We start from the raw sequence: 16,757 nt of genomic DNA, 5'->3' as shown, positions 1-16,757 counted from the left end.
GTGGAAGTAGAAGAAAAAAAGGAAAATTTATATGGACAAATTTTTATACATGTATTGGGTCAAAGGTCATCTAGTGATCAAAAGTTTCAAATTGCTCTCATTTCTTTATTTCTGCAATCAATTATTTTTACACTTGGTAGAAATGATCGTTTGGGTAATACCACATGTGTGTTCACAGGTAAGGTCAAACGTCATCAAGCGGACAAAAGATCATATTGCATATTTCATTGAGCGTGAAATCAGGCAAGACTCCTATACATACGAATGGCTATTGAAAATGATGGCCCTATTGTCCATTATATGACACCTAGATAAATCCTTGTGATTTGATTGGTTGTTTGATATTGTTCATTCAGCCCATTTTGCAATGACGTCATTAACCGTGCAATTTTGGATCCATATACGATTTTGTCCATTGCACTCGCGCACCGCGACTGCAGCTATCAAGCACCAGCAGTGCGCATGGTGTAATGACGTAACAATCAACAGACCAAACTCGCTGCTGCATGAGCATGTTTTGCATCGAAATTCATGAATTTCATATGAAAAAAAACAAACATTTTTTAGGTGTCATATAAACCAAATAATGAATGTTTTTCATTCGTGCAATGGACAGAATACTTCATTCGGTGAAAGATGAAATAATGATCCATTCAACTCCGCTACGCCTCATTGAATGGATCATTTTTCACCTCATGAAGTATTCTGTCCATTGCACTAAAAAACATTCATTATTTTGTATACTGCTTATCATTTATAACTTTGCTGTCAAGAAGCTATTTTGTGATTATCTCTAGAGCAACTTTTCTGACATGAGCTGTCCTTTTTTTCAATTGGATAGGTACTCAATTAAGTTTTTATAAAATGTGATAAGGTATACATGCACTAAACTAACCTGCGATATTCAAATCTAACTGAAGCACTGCATAGACCGTCTGACACAATTTCATTTTGCAGGTCACATTAATTAAAAATTGGGAAAGCTTGTATAACATTGTGCGCTTTAACCTTATTGGCTATCATCTGACTTGTTGCCAAATACCAAACACATTTTTATAGAACATGAATAATTGTGCTCTTCTTGGTGATTTAAGAAGCACTGTTCCATTTACCATCCAATCCAATATTCATCTGATATAGCGCCTTATACTTTCGGTTATAAAGCACCTCACATACACTTCTCCATGTAGGCCAATAAACCTTAGTCTAGTTAACTGCTAATTGTAATTACAAAATATAGCTCATTCTGACTACGGCATTATTCTAATGTTAAAATGGATATGGATTAACAATGATGGTTAAGTTATCATCGATAGCTTAGTGAAATTAATGCCCAGATTGGAAAAAAGAACAAAAGACATTTGTGTAATTTATAAAACACATTTATTTAGAACAAATATACAAATGTACAATTCAAATTGAGTACATCGAATTGCGATACCATTTCAATCTATACAGTTATAAATATAATGCTGTACAATGACACAGGCACAGCTCTCAATATAAACTCCAATATTTTCATAGGATTCATTTACAATAATTGGGGAATATTCCCTTCACTGCATATCTTTTTTAGTTTTTTCCCCCGTTATTTAGACTTCACTGTTTTGACTTGGAAATGAATTGCTGTAAACATGTTTTGTTTTTTTCAGATTATTGGGTTATATTTAAGGTAAATTTGATACCTTTTATTCTTTTATTTATGGAAAAGATTACCCCCTCCTCAAAAAATTCTGAACTTTAACTTTGTTTACACTGAATGGAAAATAATAAAAAATATCAATCTTTAAAGAATCATTGAATAGTGTTTTCTTAAATAATCCACAAACATTTTCAAAATGAAAGTGTTTGGTGTCCTTTTTCACCAAATGGCCAACATTTACTGCCTGAATTAAATATTTTTGAACAGTAAGACAAAAAAAAAAAAACCTGAATATTAAGCTTATGGGGTTTTTCATGCATAGCCTGGTTAGGAGTACTGCAAATTCATATTACCAATATATTCATAGTGATACAGTTGACTTAAATGCACAAAAATATATCAAGATAAAGTTTACCTTAATGGTAGTTCTCCTCGAAATGATGTGTGAACCTTGTGATTTCCTCACAATTAATGATAAATTTCGTATTATGGTGTGTGTTTTTTTAATTCATTTTCAACAGATATACTTGGCCTACTAAGCACATCTACAAAATCTGTATAAATTCACAATGTGGTGTGTGTTTTTTAAATTATTTTTTTTCTTCAAAAGATGTACTTGATCCACTAAGCACATCTACAAAATCTGAATAAGTTATTTGTTGAACTTTTTTTAATCAAACTATATGAGTAAATTTCACCCATGAATTCAGAAATGAAATTCCACATTTTCTCAAGCAAAGGTTGAAATATCAGACAACTTTTTAAAAAAAATCTAAGATTTGTGTTGTAAACCAATTGATGGAAATAACTTTCTTTGTAGGTTATAAAACGCTCAAAAGATAGTTTTATTTCTTTTACCAACAATTAATCTCTTCTTCCCAATATAAAATAAAGGTAGGAATGTTGCAATCATCCCTTTCCATTGCTGTATATTCTATCGTCTACTCTGTCAAACCCTCTGCTGAGTTCACTTTGTATCCATGCTTTCTACGCTTTTTTCACCATCTTGATGACTTTCCGAAATGGTTGAACCACAAGTTCATCAGAGCTACGCCCTGGTAGCAAGTCACTGAGGGAATGGCGTAACAAACAAAGCCATCTCGAGATTGTTATACTTGCAGTAATGGGATCTGAGAAGAGATACGAAACAAAACAATAGTGAGTTTAGGAGGAACGTATTGTTTCATGACTCTAAATCATCGTTAAAAAATGGGGTTTTTTTTCTCTTTTTTTTTCATAACGAAATATAAAAAAAAAGTTCAGTGTGTAGGTTTTACTGGTCTGGAATATTTGGAATAGTCTCCCCATTAGCATGCATTCATACATTTCAGTAAAATTAATCCCCCCCCCAAAAAAAAAAAAATCAGAACCCATTCATTTTGTCTCTGATCTACTCTTTGAATATTATTATATGGACTTGGAGAGCAGAATATAATTTTGTTGAAGTGAAGTGTTTCTGCAATATTAAACATTTGTCTTGGGTCTAAAGGAGGTTATATTTCAATATGGGATTAAAGTACCAATTAATGCATAGTGTGTTCTTTTGCCTCCCCTTTCAGAGCTTAAAAAGTACTGAAAAATCTTGCTTGATTGGTTAAAATCCTCTTAGGTTTAGAATTATAGTAATAAAACATTATTAATTGTAGTTTGTACCTTGCATTGTATTTAGTTGTCCTCTTTCTCTCCATTTTCTGTGTCCTTCTTTTCACTTCCATTCTGTAACCAAAAAAAAGAAAAGAAAAGAATTGTAAACTTGAATCTTTGCTATGTTCTCACATCATCCTGGGCATTATCACTTCATAACAATTATAATTATTTTCATTATCACTTTCATGATCAACATCACCTCCATCATCGCCATCACCACATTATCAGCATCTTAATCACAACTTTATCACCATCATATTCACAATCACTGTCAACATCACCATCGTCATCATCACCACCACCACCACCATCATCATCCCCATCATCATCATCACCATCACCACCACCATCATCACAAGTCAAGCACCAATACTATCAAATCTTTCATCTCTTTCTTACATTCTCATCTTCCTCTTCAATGATCTTATTATCTTGCTCTGAAAGCTTGGCCTGTTGAGCAGCAAACTTCTTCTTGTCCGCCTGTACGATCGAGAAGAACTCCTTCTCAGCGGCTTCCACCAAATCCTCCTCGTCTTCAGGTGCTGCTTCTTCATCATCCTATAAATATCAATACGAAAATAATCATAAGAATTATTAAACAGAGCTGTCTATCTCATTGGCATACTAAAAGCCACATCAGTTTTCTTTAAAGAAATCAGTTACATTAAGGACAGTTTTCTTTCTTTCTAAATATAGTTAATAAACAAAGAACAGAGTAAATTTTTTTGTAAAATTGATGTAAAGTAGGGGGATTAAACTTTAAATTCAAATATTGGTGAAAATTACTTCTTTCCATAACTTCTTGGCTAGAAACTTTCTTAATTAAGCGATAAAAATACGAGAGCATTACAAATATTAAAATGACCTTAAAAAACACACAAATGTAAATCCTATCATGAAGGTTGCAAACAGAGCCTCTAAGGGGTCAGATGTAAACATTTTACAGAATTGCCCATCATGATAAATAGACCTCTGACCTTCAACAGGAAGGTAACTGGGGTGAACCTACCTCATTGCCTTGAGCACTAGCTCCTTGTCGCTTCAGCCTAAGCTCCCTCTGTCTCGACTCCAGGATCTTTTCTCTCTTGGTTTCCCTCTCAAACATGGCCGTCACCAGGGCTTTCTCGTTGCGCTGCATGGTGCAGAGCCCACTGGACAGCTCCAGGAGCGTGGTGGTTCCGCTCTTAGATCCGGTGGCAATCAATCGACCCTGGTCCTGGACCCGGAGGCTGTGCAGAGCATCATCACTGACCTATTAGTGAGTAACGATCAATTTAAAAAACAGGATATTTCGTATTGATAAATAATGCTAATAGTGATTTTGTGTGCGTGATAAAAAATTGAAAGTTCACAGATGTGTGTTAACTAGGGAGCCATTTCATAAATATTGTTATAATTCCAATAACAGTTTTAAGCTCGTGAAATCATTCGCTATGATTAGCCGATAGCGAACTTGCTACAGAAATTGTGTATTTATTATTATTTCAAGTCTTTATGAAACGGTACTCTGATATGAATGTATACCTCTGCGACCGACCTGTTAACATCAGATATTGCAAGAATGGCAAAGTTACCAAAGTTGTAACTTTAGATAGAAATAGGCCCCTGCATGAAGCCCTAAAATATAATAACAATAAAAGCGAATTAACAATAAAATAAATGATTTAAGAGTTGAGTTTACCTGCAGACTGAGAGTCGGGTCTTTCTGCTTGAAGAGATAGTCCCACACATCAAGAGAGCCGTCCATCTTCGTCGTGAAGAATACGGCCGGCCTGACGGGACTCCAACAACTATCGGTCAAGTACGACATGTGATTTCTAGAATTAAAGATAGAAGAATGCAGTTAGGATTTATTATCGGTCATGAAATATGTTGTGGTTTATTCACAGCACTCATCAAGGACTACTGCTGTTAAAATATGAAGCATGTGAGACATATTGCTTGCAAGTCATCATATGATTGAATGCATGCACATGATGACCAATGCAAATTATTGTGAGAATCATTCCTAGAAAGATTTTTTTTCTTCTCAAAATTCATTTACTTAATTATTTACCTTATCTTACTTATTTAATCATCCTAATTTCGTATTATTCATTGGTTTATTATTATCCATTCATTCATTCACTCATTCATTCATTCATTCGTTTGTTCATTCAATTACTTTCTTAGTTTTTTTTATTTTCACTTTTGAAATTCATTTATTGCTCATAAATATGAAATCTTAATATTTTAAAACCATTCTTAGATATTTGAGCACTAAGACCTGATGCCAAACTATTACAGCGACATTTGTTTTGCAGACATGTTTATCACGATGATACTCGCTAATCTCTCTCTCTGCTTGATGCTTTACCAACGAAGTGAAGAATGACGATTTAAATAACTTACTTGGTCCACATAATTGATGATTCCCTGATGTCTTCTGACCAAATCTGCAAAGGAATCATGAAAGATCATATCATTATGTGCATTCACTAACTAGTCAAATTTAAAATTGTTACTAAATGCTAAATGACACATCTCTAGTTCTAATGACACCAAATGAATATGTCTATTAATTTTGAAGACTAGCATTCCCTCTTCCCATGCATGCCAATCATTGTTAAACTAAATTAAGTATTTGTGGGGCGATTCCATAGAATATGCATTGTCCAACTCCATACAGAGGAGAATTTGTTTGGGTACTGTATTTTTATAGTAATTTCAAACATCTATGTGTGGGGCGTTCCTGAATGAAATGATTTCTCTCTGTTTTCTAGTTTATACGTATGAATGTTGTAAAATATCATGGCTGAAGCCATTAGCAGTCCATGAAATAAATTACGAATTAAAAAATATTGGGGTTGAGCATAAAAAGTGGTGCATTTATTTTAGGAATTCCCCTGCCCTGTGGGGAACATTTGTAGTGATACCAGTGAATATTGATGGGTACACTGCCTGGACATCCACTATGTAATCAATGTTTTAAGGGGGGGGGGGGGGTCAACTGAGTATGGTCTCTCATTGAATGCGTGTAATAAATAGCTAGTCTTGAAGTATACCTTTTAACATTAATAATACAGAGAGTTAATTAGTCTGTATTTCTATTCATATTTTTTATTTATATAAAGGGAAAAAATACTTCAAGAGGAATTTTTTTTGTTAATTCAATTGGTAACAATTGTTGCAGTATGGATTTATGAGTAATGAATTAGCACGCTCTCATTCAACTGGGCCTATATTACAAAACTACACCGTTCAGAATTTTGCATTATGGGTAAGCAAAATGGCTGGACTTGAGTAGCAGAGGACTTGAGATTGCTTCAGGGCCCTGTTGCATAAATGATACTATTATGGTAACTTTGCCATCCAATGGTAACTACCATGGTAACAATGCTCATCATCCAATCAAAATCAAGGATTCCATGAAAGATACCATTGCATGGCAATGCTACCATTATGGTAACTTTTATGCAACGGGGCCCTGGTTCATATCGACTCAAAATTTAAAAGTGCACTCACCCTTGCTGTCCAATCACCAACGGTCAAGTAGTTCTTGGGGAAGAATGGATTCCTCTGCAGCGAGTAGACGGGACCGATGTGCTCCTTGTAGATGGCAACGATCTTCTCGGGAGGCGTCTTGGCCTTCCTGTTGCACGAGATTATCGTACCCTGCTCGGTTCCCACCATGAATTTGGTTGGCTGCAGGTTGAAAAGAGAAAGACGGAGACGTATGAGCCGAGGACATGATACAAGGATTGACCTTATCTCAAGAGCCTTGAGGAGCAATAGCTTAGTTAGCAGAGGATTGGTCTCATGATCTGGTGACCCAGGTTTGAAAGCAAGTGGGAGCAGACTTGTCGAAATAACAAATTAACAGTTTCTACAAAAAGCTATTACTATCAGCCAATCAGATTGAAGGATTTTAGTAGCTATTAACTGTTATTACAAAATTCATGAAACGGACCCCAGGACCTCCAGAGAGTTGCTTACGAACAAGGATTCAATCTTTCTTTTTAGAAGTCAGGTAAACTAACAATCACTTACCACATCAGTGATCCTGGGCGGATAATAGATACTGGATATATGCAAGAGAAATATCAATCAATGATCATTTCATCAATTACGTTTTGGCAGTAACATGAAAATTTCACAGTGAGGCTAAAACCACTAGAATAACTGCCACCATATCTGAGAGGACTTACGATGGTTGGTTCGTATTCTAATGAGATGACTCCTTGTGCATTCTCCATCTTGCCTTTCTTGGAAGGATCCATGATGAGTTTTTCTGTCGGTTCTCCCAGCTTCCTCATGTCCCACCATAGAACCTGCGGGTGACAATGACAGTAGCATACAACATGATTTCAATATGAATGGCATTCAGACCAGACCTGCCAACCTCTGGGAATGAAAAACTGTATTCTGTGAGAAAAAAAAACTGTATTTTTCCCCAAAAAAGTGTATTTCATAATAAAATGCTTGGCGCACTCGCTCATCGCGGCACTCAAGCTGCATGCAAGCTAAAATGCGCACTGCTCTTGCAGATGAAAATAAAAACATTGAAACATGTGTATATCTCATCCTGGTTTTAACAAATGATTGAAAAAAAAAACAAGTAACCTGAAATTACATTGATCTTATAACCATATTTGTGTACGTTTTATGAAATACAGACATATAGAGATGATTTTTCTCAATAAATTACGATTTTGTAAAAAAAAACAAAAAAAAAAACGTATTTTTAAAAGAAAAACGTACTGCCGTATTTTGGTTGCAAAAACGTACTAAATACGACTAAAACATACTGGTTGGCAGGTCTGTTCAAACCACAGAAATAATACTGTTTGACTTAATTGAGCCATAATTCATTCCATTCAAATCAATGCAAGTAAATAATAATAATAGCTGGATTTATAAAGCGCTTTTTGCCTGATACAAAGCGCTGCTATAAATTTCTTGCTGAAGGAAAACATGCCATGGCTAGGATTCGAACCCACGACCCTCTGTTTCAAAGGCGAGAGTCAGAACCACTAGACCACGATGCACCCACAAAAATGATTATGATTACCAGTAAACTGGTAATCATAATCATCAAGATATTATACATCTGTAATTTGTGTATAAGAATAAACAAAAATGTTCTTTTTGTTGTGTTTTGTCACATTTGATATTATTTTCCAAATACAATTTGACACCATAGTGCTTCTTGGTAAGAATTTGAGTTTGATCTTGTTATACACAAGCGAAATTCAAACTAATGAATTCAATAAAACTTGAGTAAACTTTCTATCTATGCAAAAATTACTGTTGTTCTTTATCCACATGAGCCTGTAATGTTACTTGCAGGATTCTAAAATATCAAAATTAAAAAGATAATGTCAGACGGCCATTACGGCCGAGGTAGTCATTTTATGACTTGTGAAGTTACAGCTTTGTTGCCCTGCTGACTAGGTATCATCCTAGTTGTCCTACCTGTCCGTCTGTGGAGGCTGAGAAGCATTCTGTTCCCGTCTTCGATTGAAGCCAGATTGTCTTGTAGACTGGATCGTGGTGACTGTGTTCTACCGGTGACATCTCTACCGCTTGTGAACCTTTTCTTGTGTCCCAGAAAGCTGAAAAAAAGTGTGGAGAAATATAACATTATTCTTTATAATATATAGTGCTTTAAATTCAGATCTTAGTGCTTCACAGATATTATGTTAGTCCAGTCGTTAGATTCCACATATACAGTGCACTATCTCCACTCCCTGGGGAGCATTCTAGCCAGGTGCCATTTTCATAAGCTGGACTGAGCATGTAAATTGTGTACTGGCAAGCTAAGATCCAACGACTGGGGCTGTATCTGCAAAGCATTTCCAGATGTTGTTCAGTTGTACTAAGCACTATATAGTGGCAGACTATAGTAAACAAATATATAAGGCTATGAGAAAGTATAGTGGAATTATTTATCCGAGGTTGGTCTGGCAATTACTATTTTCCCCGAGGGAAATATATTAATTTTGCCAGTCCAACCGAAGATTGATAATTCCCACTATGCTTTCGAATGAAACGCCTGGTATATGTGTTTCATATCCTACTTGATTTTTTAATCTGAACCGAGATAACCTGTAGGGCTGACTGACCTACTTTTCCTGGAGCCATGCTCTCAGCGCGCGGAATGCGTATTAGTGCTTGCGCTGTCATGATATGTGACGTCAATGATGGAATAGTGCACTATTCCATCATTGACATCATGGAATGGCAATTTTTCTTCAGTGGGCGTTTCATTTTCAACATCATCACAAGATAGTGAGAATATGTTTGGTCACATGATGCTAATTAAACCAATCAGCATACATGATTTAATTTATGTAGGATATAATATTATTTACATTAATCAAAAATCAAATCAGTTAAAACCAGGGAAACACATTGCATGATACATCTTATCGGTGGTTTCCCCCGACGAACATGCTGTGAGCCAATCAGATGCAAGGATTTCAGTAGCTTAAAACACTTTACAGTAAACAAAAAGTTTCATGAAATGCTTTCCTGATTATTATACAAAAGAACTCACCAACTTGTCCATTATAACAGCCACCCAGAAGGATATGGACGTCTTTAGGGTTGTATTCAAGACAGACTAGGGGCGATACTGGCTTCAGCACAAACTCTGGTTTGTTGGGGTTTTCTGTTGATGAGATGGTAGGAAAAGTTAAGACTATTTGGGTGAGAAAAGCTATTAAAACAATCATAAATCTAAGGACATCAACATGAAGTTTCCTCTAATGAAAATTATTGAATAATGTTACTTTAGTAATGATACATCAACATGGACACCATATGCCATCAATATCATCAAACTGGAAATATTCGTCATGATTGAACCAATAACTTTGAAAAAATATGTTAGAGGGACTAGAAACGGAACAAGGATGGTCTTTATTGCTAAATAAGATGATTGACATGACATTTATTGTACAAAAATGTATGTCCTTGTAGCCTAACTTCAATGGAAGAATTTATATATGCATTTACGACTTGTGATTTTACAAAAATTGCTGTTTGTTTTAAGTGTGTAGTGCAGCATTCAATATACATTTCTGAAAATGACAAACTCATATATCTTCTAAACAAGAAGGTCAGTGGTTTGTTTATGTTAATTTCCAGGGGGGGGGGCGTTTCATAAAGCAGTTCGTAAGTTAAGAGCAACTTTCAGAACGACTGGTGATCCTTTCTTGTGGTAAATGATGTTTACCATTATATGTTCATTGGTGATTATTTAGCGCGTGCGAAAGGTTCACCAGTCGTTCTTAAAGTCGCCCTTATCTTACAAACAGCTTTATGAAACACCCACCATGAACATATGACAATGTATGACATGACAAAAGTTTTCAGAGGAAAAAAAACATACATACATACATACAACACAAACAACCAAAGCTTGATGATATCCTAAAAGAAATCATTGTTTCTGTGGTTCAAGCGCTTCTTACCTATGTCCCAGATATATGAATCCATGCTGGTCTCTGGTGATGATTTCTGGAACTCTAGACTTGAGTATGCTACAGCAAGTTTCTTTGGCCCATCAGGATACCATGACAAGTGAGTGGCGGGTCTCTTGATCTCATTTGGATCTCTGCAAGGAAAAAAACAAACACCATTAGAGGCCTGTTTCAAGTGCAAGACAGTAGCAATAATAATGGCATATTTACCCAGGGTAGCACTTCAGTGGCCCTGCTATTATTATTACCCGGCTAACCTAGGCTACCGATTCAGGTACACACAGCTTTTTGAGGAATCATTTCCTGCCAGTAACCATTTACCTCACCTGGGTTGAGTGCAGCACAGTGTGGATAAATTTCAGGCTGAAGGAAAACACACCACGGCTAGGATTCGAGCCCACGACCCTCTGTTTGAAAGGCGAGGGTCAGAACCACTAGACCACGACGCGCCCACAATAATGATCCTGATCATAAATATACCATTAAAAAAATAGGGTACACAAAGCTTCATTAGTGACTATATTATAAAGGCCAATTGTTAATAAGGGCCATAGTTATTGTTTCTATTAAAAATGGTTTCACATAGAGCCTAGATGCAAAATTAACCTGACCATTTAGCAACATTTCTGCACTTCTGCACAAATACAATACAATTCCCGTCTCTAGCAGTCTGTATGTACATCTCACTGTATTGCTTATCTTCCAATGGGAAGTAAATTTAAAATTTCTCCAATAATATATCTAATTTTTACATTTTGCCCTTGATCTGCAGAACTGCCAAATTCATCAAGCATGCCAAAGATTCACCTACCTGAATACATTGATGGTTTTCGCTGACGGCGTTTCCTCCACCTCCTCTATTTCCAAGTCTGCAAAGTAGTCTTCATAGATGTCAATCGCATTGTTTTGTTTGATCGTATGTTCCATCAACTGCAGAAAAGTAATGAAAATTGTTCATTTGATATCTCTTCACTTCATATCACAAATCAGTACTCAAAAGAACTGATTTGGATTCTGAAGAAAGTTTGTCAAAATACCATCTGTTTTAAATATTTTGTTAGAACCTTTTTTACCCTCATTAAAGCTGTTTGTTTACCCTTTTCAAAGCTGTGTGTATACATATAAATTTGTCTTTTAATATTATAATGCGAATTTTTCTGAAATGATAAACACTACACAGCAAAATCATAAACTGAAAGATGTGAGAAAGGGATCCACGGCCTATTGAAATAAATTGGCTATGTACCGGTATACCACATATCATATCATACCTCGATAAAACATAACAATTGTTAATTCATTTAAATATAAAATGTATAGAATTTCATGCCCAATCATATAAATAATAATCTTTTATTCAGATCAATCGCAACTTTGATTAAATCTGACTCCTATTACTTACGCTCAAAGTTAACAATAAAAATCAATCTCAAATTTGCCACTAATACAACTGAAAGATGTTCATAATTTTTCATATACAAATACTCAAATTGAATTAGAAAAATTTCTCTTTAAAAAATTATTAAAAGCAAAACATAGTCAAGGATGCGGTACGTACACTGGACAGATTCTGGACGGCTGTGACGTACGACTCGTCTTTCTCCACTTTTTTCCTGAACCTTAGAACCTGCTCCACCTCCTGTGGGTTGATATCCTTGGGCCAGCCTCCTTCAATGTGATTGATACCTCTACTGTCTGTTTCAAAACGCTCTGTATTTATCTGTGAGGAGGGATGGGGAGAGATAATAATAATAATTGCCATTTATATAGCGCTTTATCAATCTATGACTGCTCAAAGCGCTTCACAATTATTATTACCCAGTCACAAGATTCATAGCATTTCACCAGCCTGCGCACACTTGCTAAACCAACCACAATGACGGTTGTTTCCTACCGGTACCCAATTAGCACCTGGGTGAGAGTGGCAAAGTGTGGATTGACGCCTTGCCAAAGGACGCTAGGCCATGGTGGGATTCGAACACACGACCCTCTGATTGCAAGGCAAGAGTCAGAACCGCTACACCACGGCGCTTCCACATTGAGGGGTAATGAGAGAGGTTAAGCACAACATATGATACAGGAAGAGCTGATATTATAAGCTGCTATCTTGGACCGGACAACAAAACAATGATACAATACAATACTATCCCGGGTGAACTGGAAATGGATATTTGGTAGGTTTGTTGCTTTTTGTGTGCTAGTATATTTCAGTCTATTCTTTTTAAATTTCTGTTGTGTCATTTTTTTTCTCTGAGTTGTGCTTCTATTTTTTTTTTAGTTGTTTCAGTCTATTTTCTTGCTGTTACTTGTTTCTGTCTAATCAGCATCTTTAAGTAATTTGGAAACTAGTTAGGTCTCTAATTTTGTTAAGATCCTCAACATTGAGTAGACAATATCCATTCACACAAGTCATTATGTTTCACTTTTCACTAAACTAATAGTTGAACTCCTGCAAGTGATTCATCATATAATATATAACACAGTAAATGCTTACGAACTATTATAAAATGGGCATTTGTTGATTCATATAAATAGTATCTATGAATGCCTATGTTTATATCATATAGGATGGCTCAGAATTGGATACCAGAAATATTCCACGAGTTACAGCCAATTTTGCATGAATCATAGATGAGTGCAATAATGGGCCTAAAGAAAGGATTCAGAGGGATTTCTCTGCTGATCTACAAAGCTAACTGAGGAAGAACAAGAAGAAGAACGGAGTATTTACTGGTATTCAATTGCAAAGCATTGGTATGATATGGATGAGAGGGAAAAAAAAGGATAGAATGGAAAACATACATGCAGATAAGTAGACATCAAAAAGGAAATCTAGAAAGAAAATGAATGAAATGAAATAAATTACTCACCTCATGCTCTGACATCTCCTGTACACATTGTATCCCCCTGTCTACCGGATTCTTTTCTATGAAATTCGACACAAGGCTCTCATCTGGAAGGATGTCAACATGGAGCTCGGCAGGACGATCAGAGAAGTTGCACTGACGCCCAAACTCGCTCCTCTTCTTTGTGTACACGTACACAATCTCCATGGCGACTGACGATTTACTCTACTCCTGTACCAGAACTTCAGAAGATACAAGGTATACTGAGAAATGAGAAGGCATCACAAGTGAGTCAGTGACCCATCTACATGTGTAAATCTAACTTTCAAGTAAAACGTGACCCAAATAAACAAGTCCATGCTTATCAGCTAAACAGCCTAGAATAAAGACACAAAATTAATAATTTATATCAGACTACAGAATATACAATCCACTTGATTTGTAAGATAATTGTTCAAAATGTCCTTTAAGAAGGAAAAATATCAAAATTTAGAGAGGAAAAAATAGTTTTAGTACCAAGAATGGGGGCTAGATTTTTTTCACAAATCATAGTCAACAGAAAAAAATCATTGGCCACTATACTTTTGTGGGAAAGGAGTTAGATTATACTTGTGATGACAGGCTGGCCCCGGAAGCTGGCCATTTTTAATCAGGTGTTCATCAAACAATTGAAAGTACTATAGGTGCCTAAGTCTAAGATCTAAATCTGCACTTTCCCAAAATATCTGCCAATTCTAATTAGATCTAGGCCTATCAAACTCATTTGCGCCCTCTCCTAACCCGGTGCATTATACCTAACGGTCCTGCACTGTATTACATCCAGATCCAGAGACAGATTTGTATGTAGAGTGTGGCTACTTTTTGCAACCCACATTGTACTGCCTTGCTCTGTAACATCAGTTAAGCTTTAACATTATTTGTAGAGAATGGGGATTTTTCAGGGCTGTTTTGTTTTTCCATGGCTCTTTTGAGCATAATTTCCGAGTGATATCGCCCCAAGACCCTGTGTAAATTTTCCCTGGACACTATCTGAGTAACTGGTGAAAACTGTTACAACAAAAATTCAAAATGCATTCTTCCTCATCAAAATGAGATTTTAGCACAATTCAGTCTACCAGTGGCAGTATACCCAGTTGTTGTGTGTCCGGACGATCAATTTTATTTTTAACGTTAGAAAGTCATTTGAAAAAATTATGAGCGAAGTTTCAATTTTTATTTTACTTTTAGTACAAAATCTGAGGAAATATTATAGAGAACAAGATAGGGCGCTAGTGTACTTTCGCACCTCCCCGTTTAATGGTTTTCAAACATGTACAATCTCACCCTAAATAATTCACAACCTAAAATACTTGCATCTGAGCCTCCAAAGTCCAGTAGAAGTTGAATATATGCCGTTTTGACACTTTTTTACAAAGTTTTACACTTATTTCGGGATCACTCGGTCGCTTGATCAAGCTCAGCGCTGCACATAAGCAGTCGGTACGCGTACAGTACGTACCACCTAGTGAAGTGCAAGAAGAGCGAGTTTTTCTATGGTATCTTCAAAAAGATTTTTTCCCCTCTTTCAGCTTGCACAAAATTGTTCCCAGGGCCTTGGCTCTCTCTGCCACTTTTTATTGTTTTTCCATCCGACTGCACAAACATAAATATTCATTTGTATATAATCAACCAATCATAGATGAACATAAGCATGGATGAGTATAAGGAACCAATCAGAAATCATCAAAGTTATACGAAGGGTAAACCTAAATGGATATCAGGTGCAGTTAGTGTGCGAGACTGAGAGTAATGACGTACACGTAATATGATCACCTCCCTGCATGTAGTGAGTGTATGCGCATGCAAACAAAAGGATGAAATGTACATTGCATGTCCCAGGTGGTATGGATGGAGATGGTACAGCGGCGTGTGAAAAATTGAAAAATGTAATCTACTACTACTAGCATGAAATCAACATAGCATACAATCAACATAGCATACAATTGTAAACTGAAGGAAAGTTCTCTGACCTAGAGTTCAAAACAAGGCTCTACATTATTATTTCTTATTTCATCGCTTAATCTACGTGTATTCACATTTTTCACATTTCTTATTTCATTCAAAAAATCACACACACGCACACCCCACACACATACCTTCACACAACAAACATCAACCACTCTGCACAACCACTACCGTAATACTTGGTGCAAGCTGAAAGAGGGGAAAAAATCTTTTTGAAGATACCATAGAAAAACTCGCTCTTCTTGCACTTCACTGGGTGGTACGTACTGTACGCGTACCGACTGCTTATGTGCAGCTCTGAGCTTGATCAAGCGACCGAGTGATTCCGAAATAGGTGTCAAACTTTGTAAAAAAGTGTCAAAACGGCAAATATTCAACTTCTACTGGACTTTGGAGGCTCAGATGCAAGTACCGGTATTTTAGGTTGTGAATTATTTAGGGTGAGATTGTAGTTTTGTACATGTTTAAAAACCATTAAACGGGGAGGTGCGAAACTACACTAGCGCCCAAGATAGAACTTACAACTATTGAATTTATATTTTTAGTGTAATCCAGAGACAAAAAAAGAAGGCTTCAAACATATAAAGTGTCCGGACACCCGACCCCCACCCGGCTAAGCTGGGCCTCGGCCTCGGCTGGGCCAACGCTCCCGACGTCAGACCGTCGACCGCCGGCGCGCGCGGCCGGGCCTGAAAAGTCAGTTTTTAGCTCTCGATCAGAACAAAATATCAACTGAAAAAACATGAAAACAATATGAAAAGATACGTTATTAAAGTAAGAATTGTTCTAGAGTATTATGAAAGACGAGATTTGAAGCTTTACCTTAAATAATACCATTTAATATCACTCCCAAAACTTACGAAGTTGTAAGCTAGCTGTTGCCAAGATACTTCGATCAGACGTTGTGCGCACGCGCAATAGTGTATTTTTTAGTTGGGTATTATTATTTCATTATTAAAAAAATATTGTAATTTAATTGTAATTTAAAAATAAAAATATTAATTTAGATAATTTTTTACATTATTTAATTTGTCAATCGATTTATTTATTATCCTTTTTATTCATCTTTTATAGGTTTCGTAAAGTTGGCATAATGAAAATGGCCGCGCCCATCGATGGAAAATCTGTACGTTTTCTCTTGACGAAGGAAAG

At 36.1% G+C, this 16,757-nt stretch overlaps 1 protein-coding gene across 5 annotated transcripts; it reads right to left on the bottom strand.

Moving 5' to 3' along the window:
* Window positions 1-2,603: 2,603 nt before the first annotated feature.
* Window positions 2,604-16,524, bottom strand: LOC129269014 (dynein intermediate chain 3, ciliary). Of its 5 annotated transcripts, none has more exons than XM_064105196.1 (15): window positions 16,466-16,524; window positions 13,626-13,843; window positions 12,314-12,475; window positions 11,567-11,685; window positions 10,747-10,889; window positions 9,828-9,941; window positions 8,744-8,883; window positions 7,477-7,599; window positions 6,794-6,973; window positions 5,681-5,724; window positions 4,971-5,106; window positions 4,299-4,541; window positions 3,689-3,847; window positions 3,296-3,358; window positions 2,604-2,772 (listed from the first exon to the last, which is right to left on the bottom strand). In XM_064105196.1, the coding sequence occupies exons 2-14, from the start codon at window positions 13,806-13,808 to the stop codon at window positions 3,308-3,310; spliced, it is 1,797 nt and encodes a 598-aa protein (XP_063961266.1). In that variant the 5' UTR covers window positions 13,809-13,843; window positions 16,466-16,524; the 3' UTR covers window positions 2,604-2,772; window positions 3,296-3,307. The 5 variants fall into 5 exon arrangements, with proteins under 5 accessions (XP_063961266.1, XP_063961262.1, XP_063961263.1 ...); XM_064105192.1 differs by having other exon boundaries at window positions 16,428-16,517; XM_064105193.1 differs by having other exon boundaries at window positions 13,626-13,864; window positions 16,428-16,513.
* Between the last annotated feature and the right edge of the window lie 233 nt (window positions 16,525-16,757).

This window comes from Lytechinus pictus, chromosome 10 (assembly GCF_037042905.1).
Source record: "Lytechinus pictus isolate F3 Inbred chromosome 10, Lp3.0, whole genome shotgun sequence".
In the NCBI taxonomy this organism is placed as follows: Eukaryota; Metazoa; Echinodermata; class Echinoidea; order Temnopleuroida; family Toxopneustidae; genus Lytechinus; species Lytechinus pictus.
The sequence above is the reverse complement of the archived record's forward strand: the minus strand, read 5'-3'. Positions and strand labels throughout refer to the sequence as shown.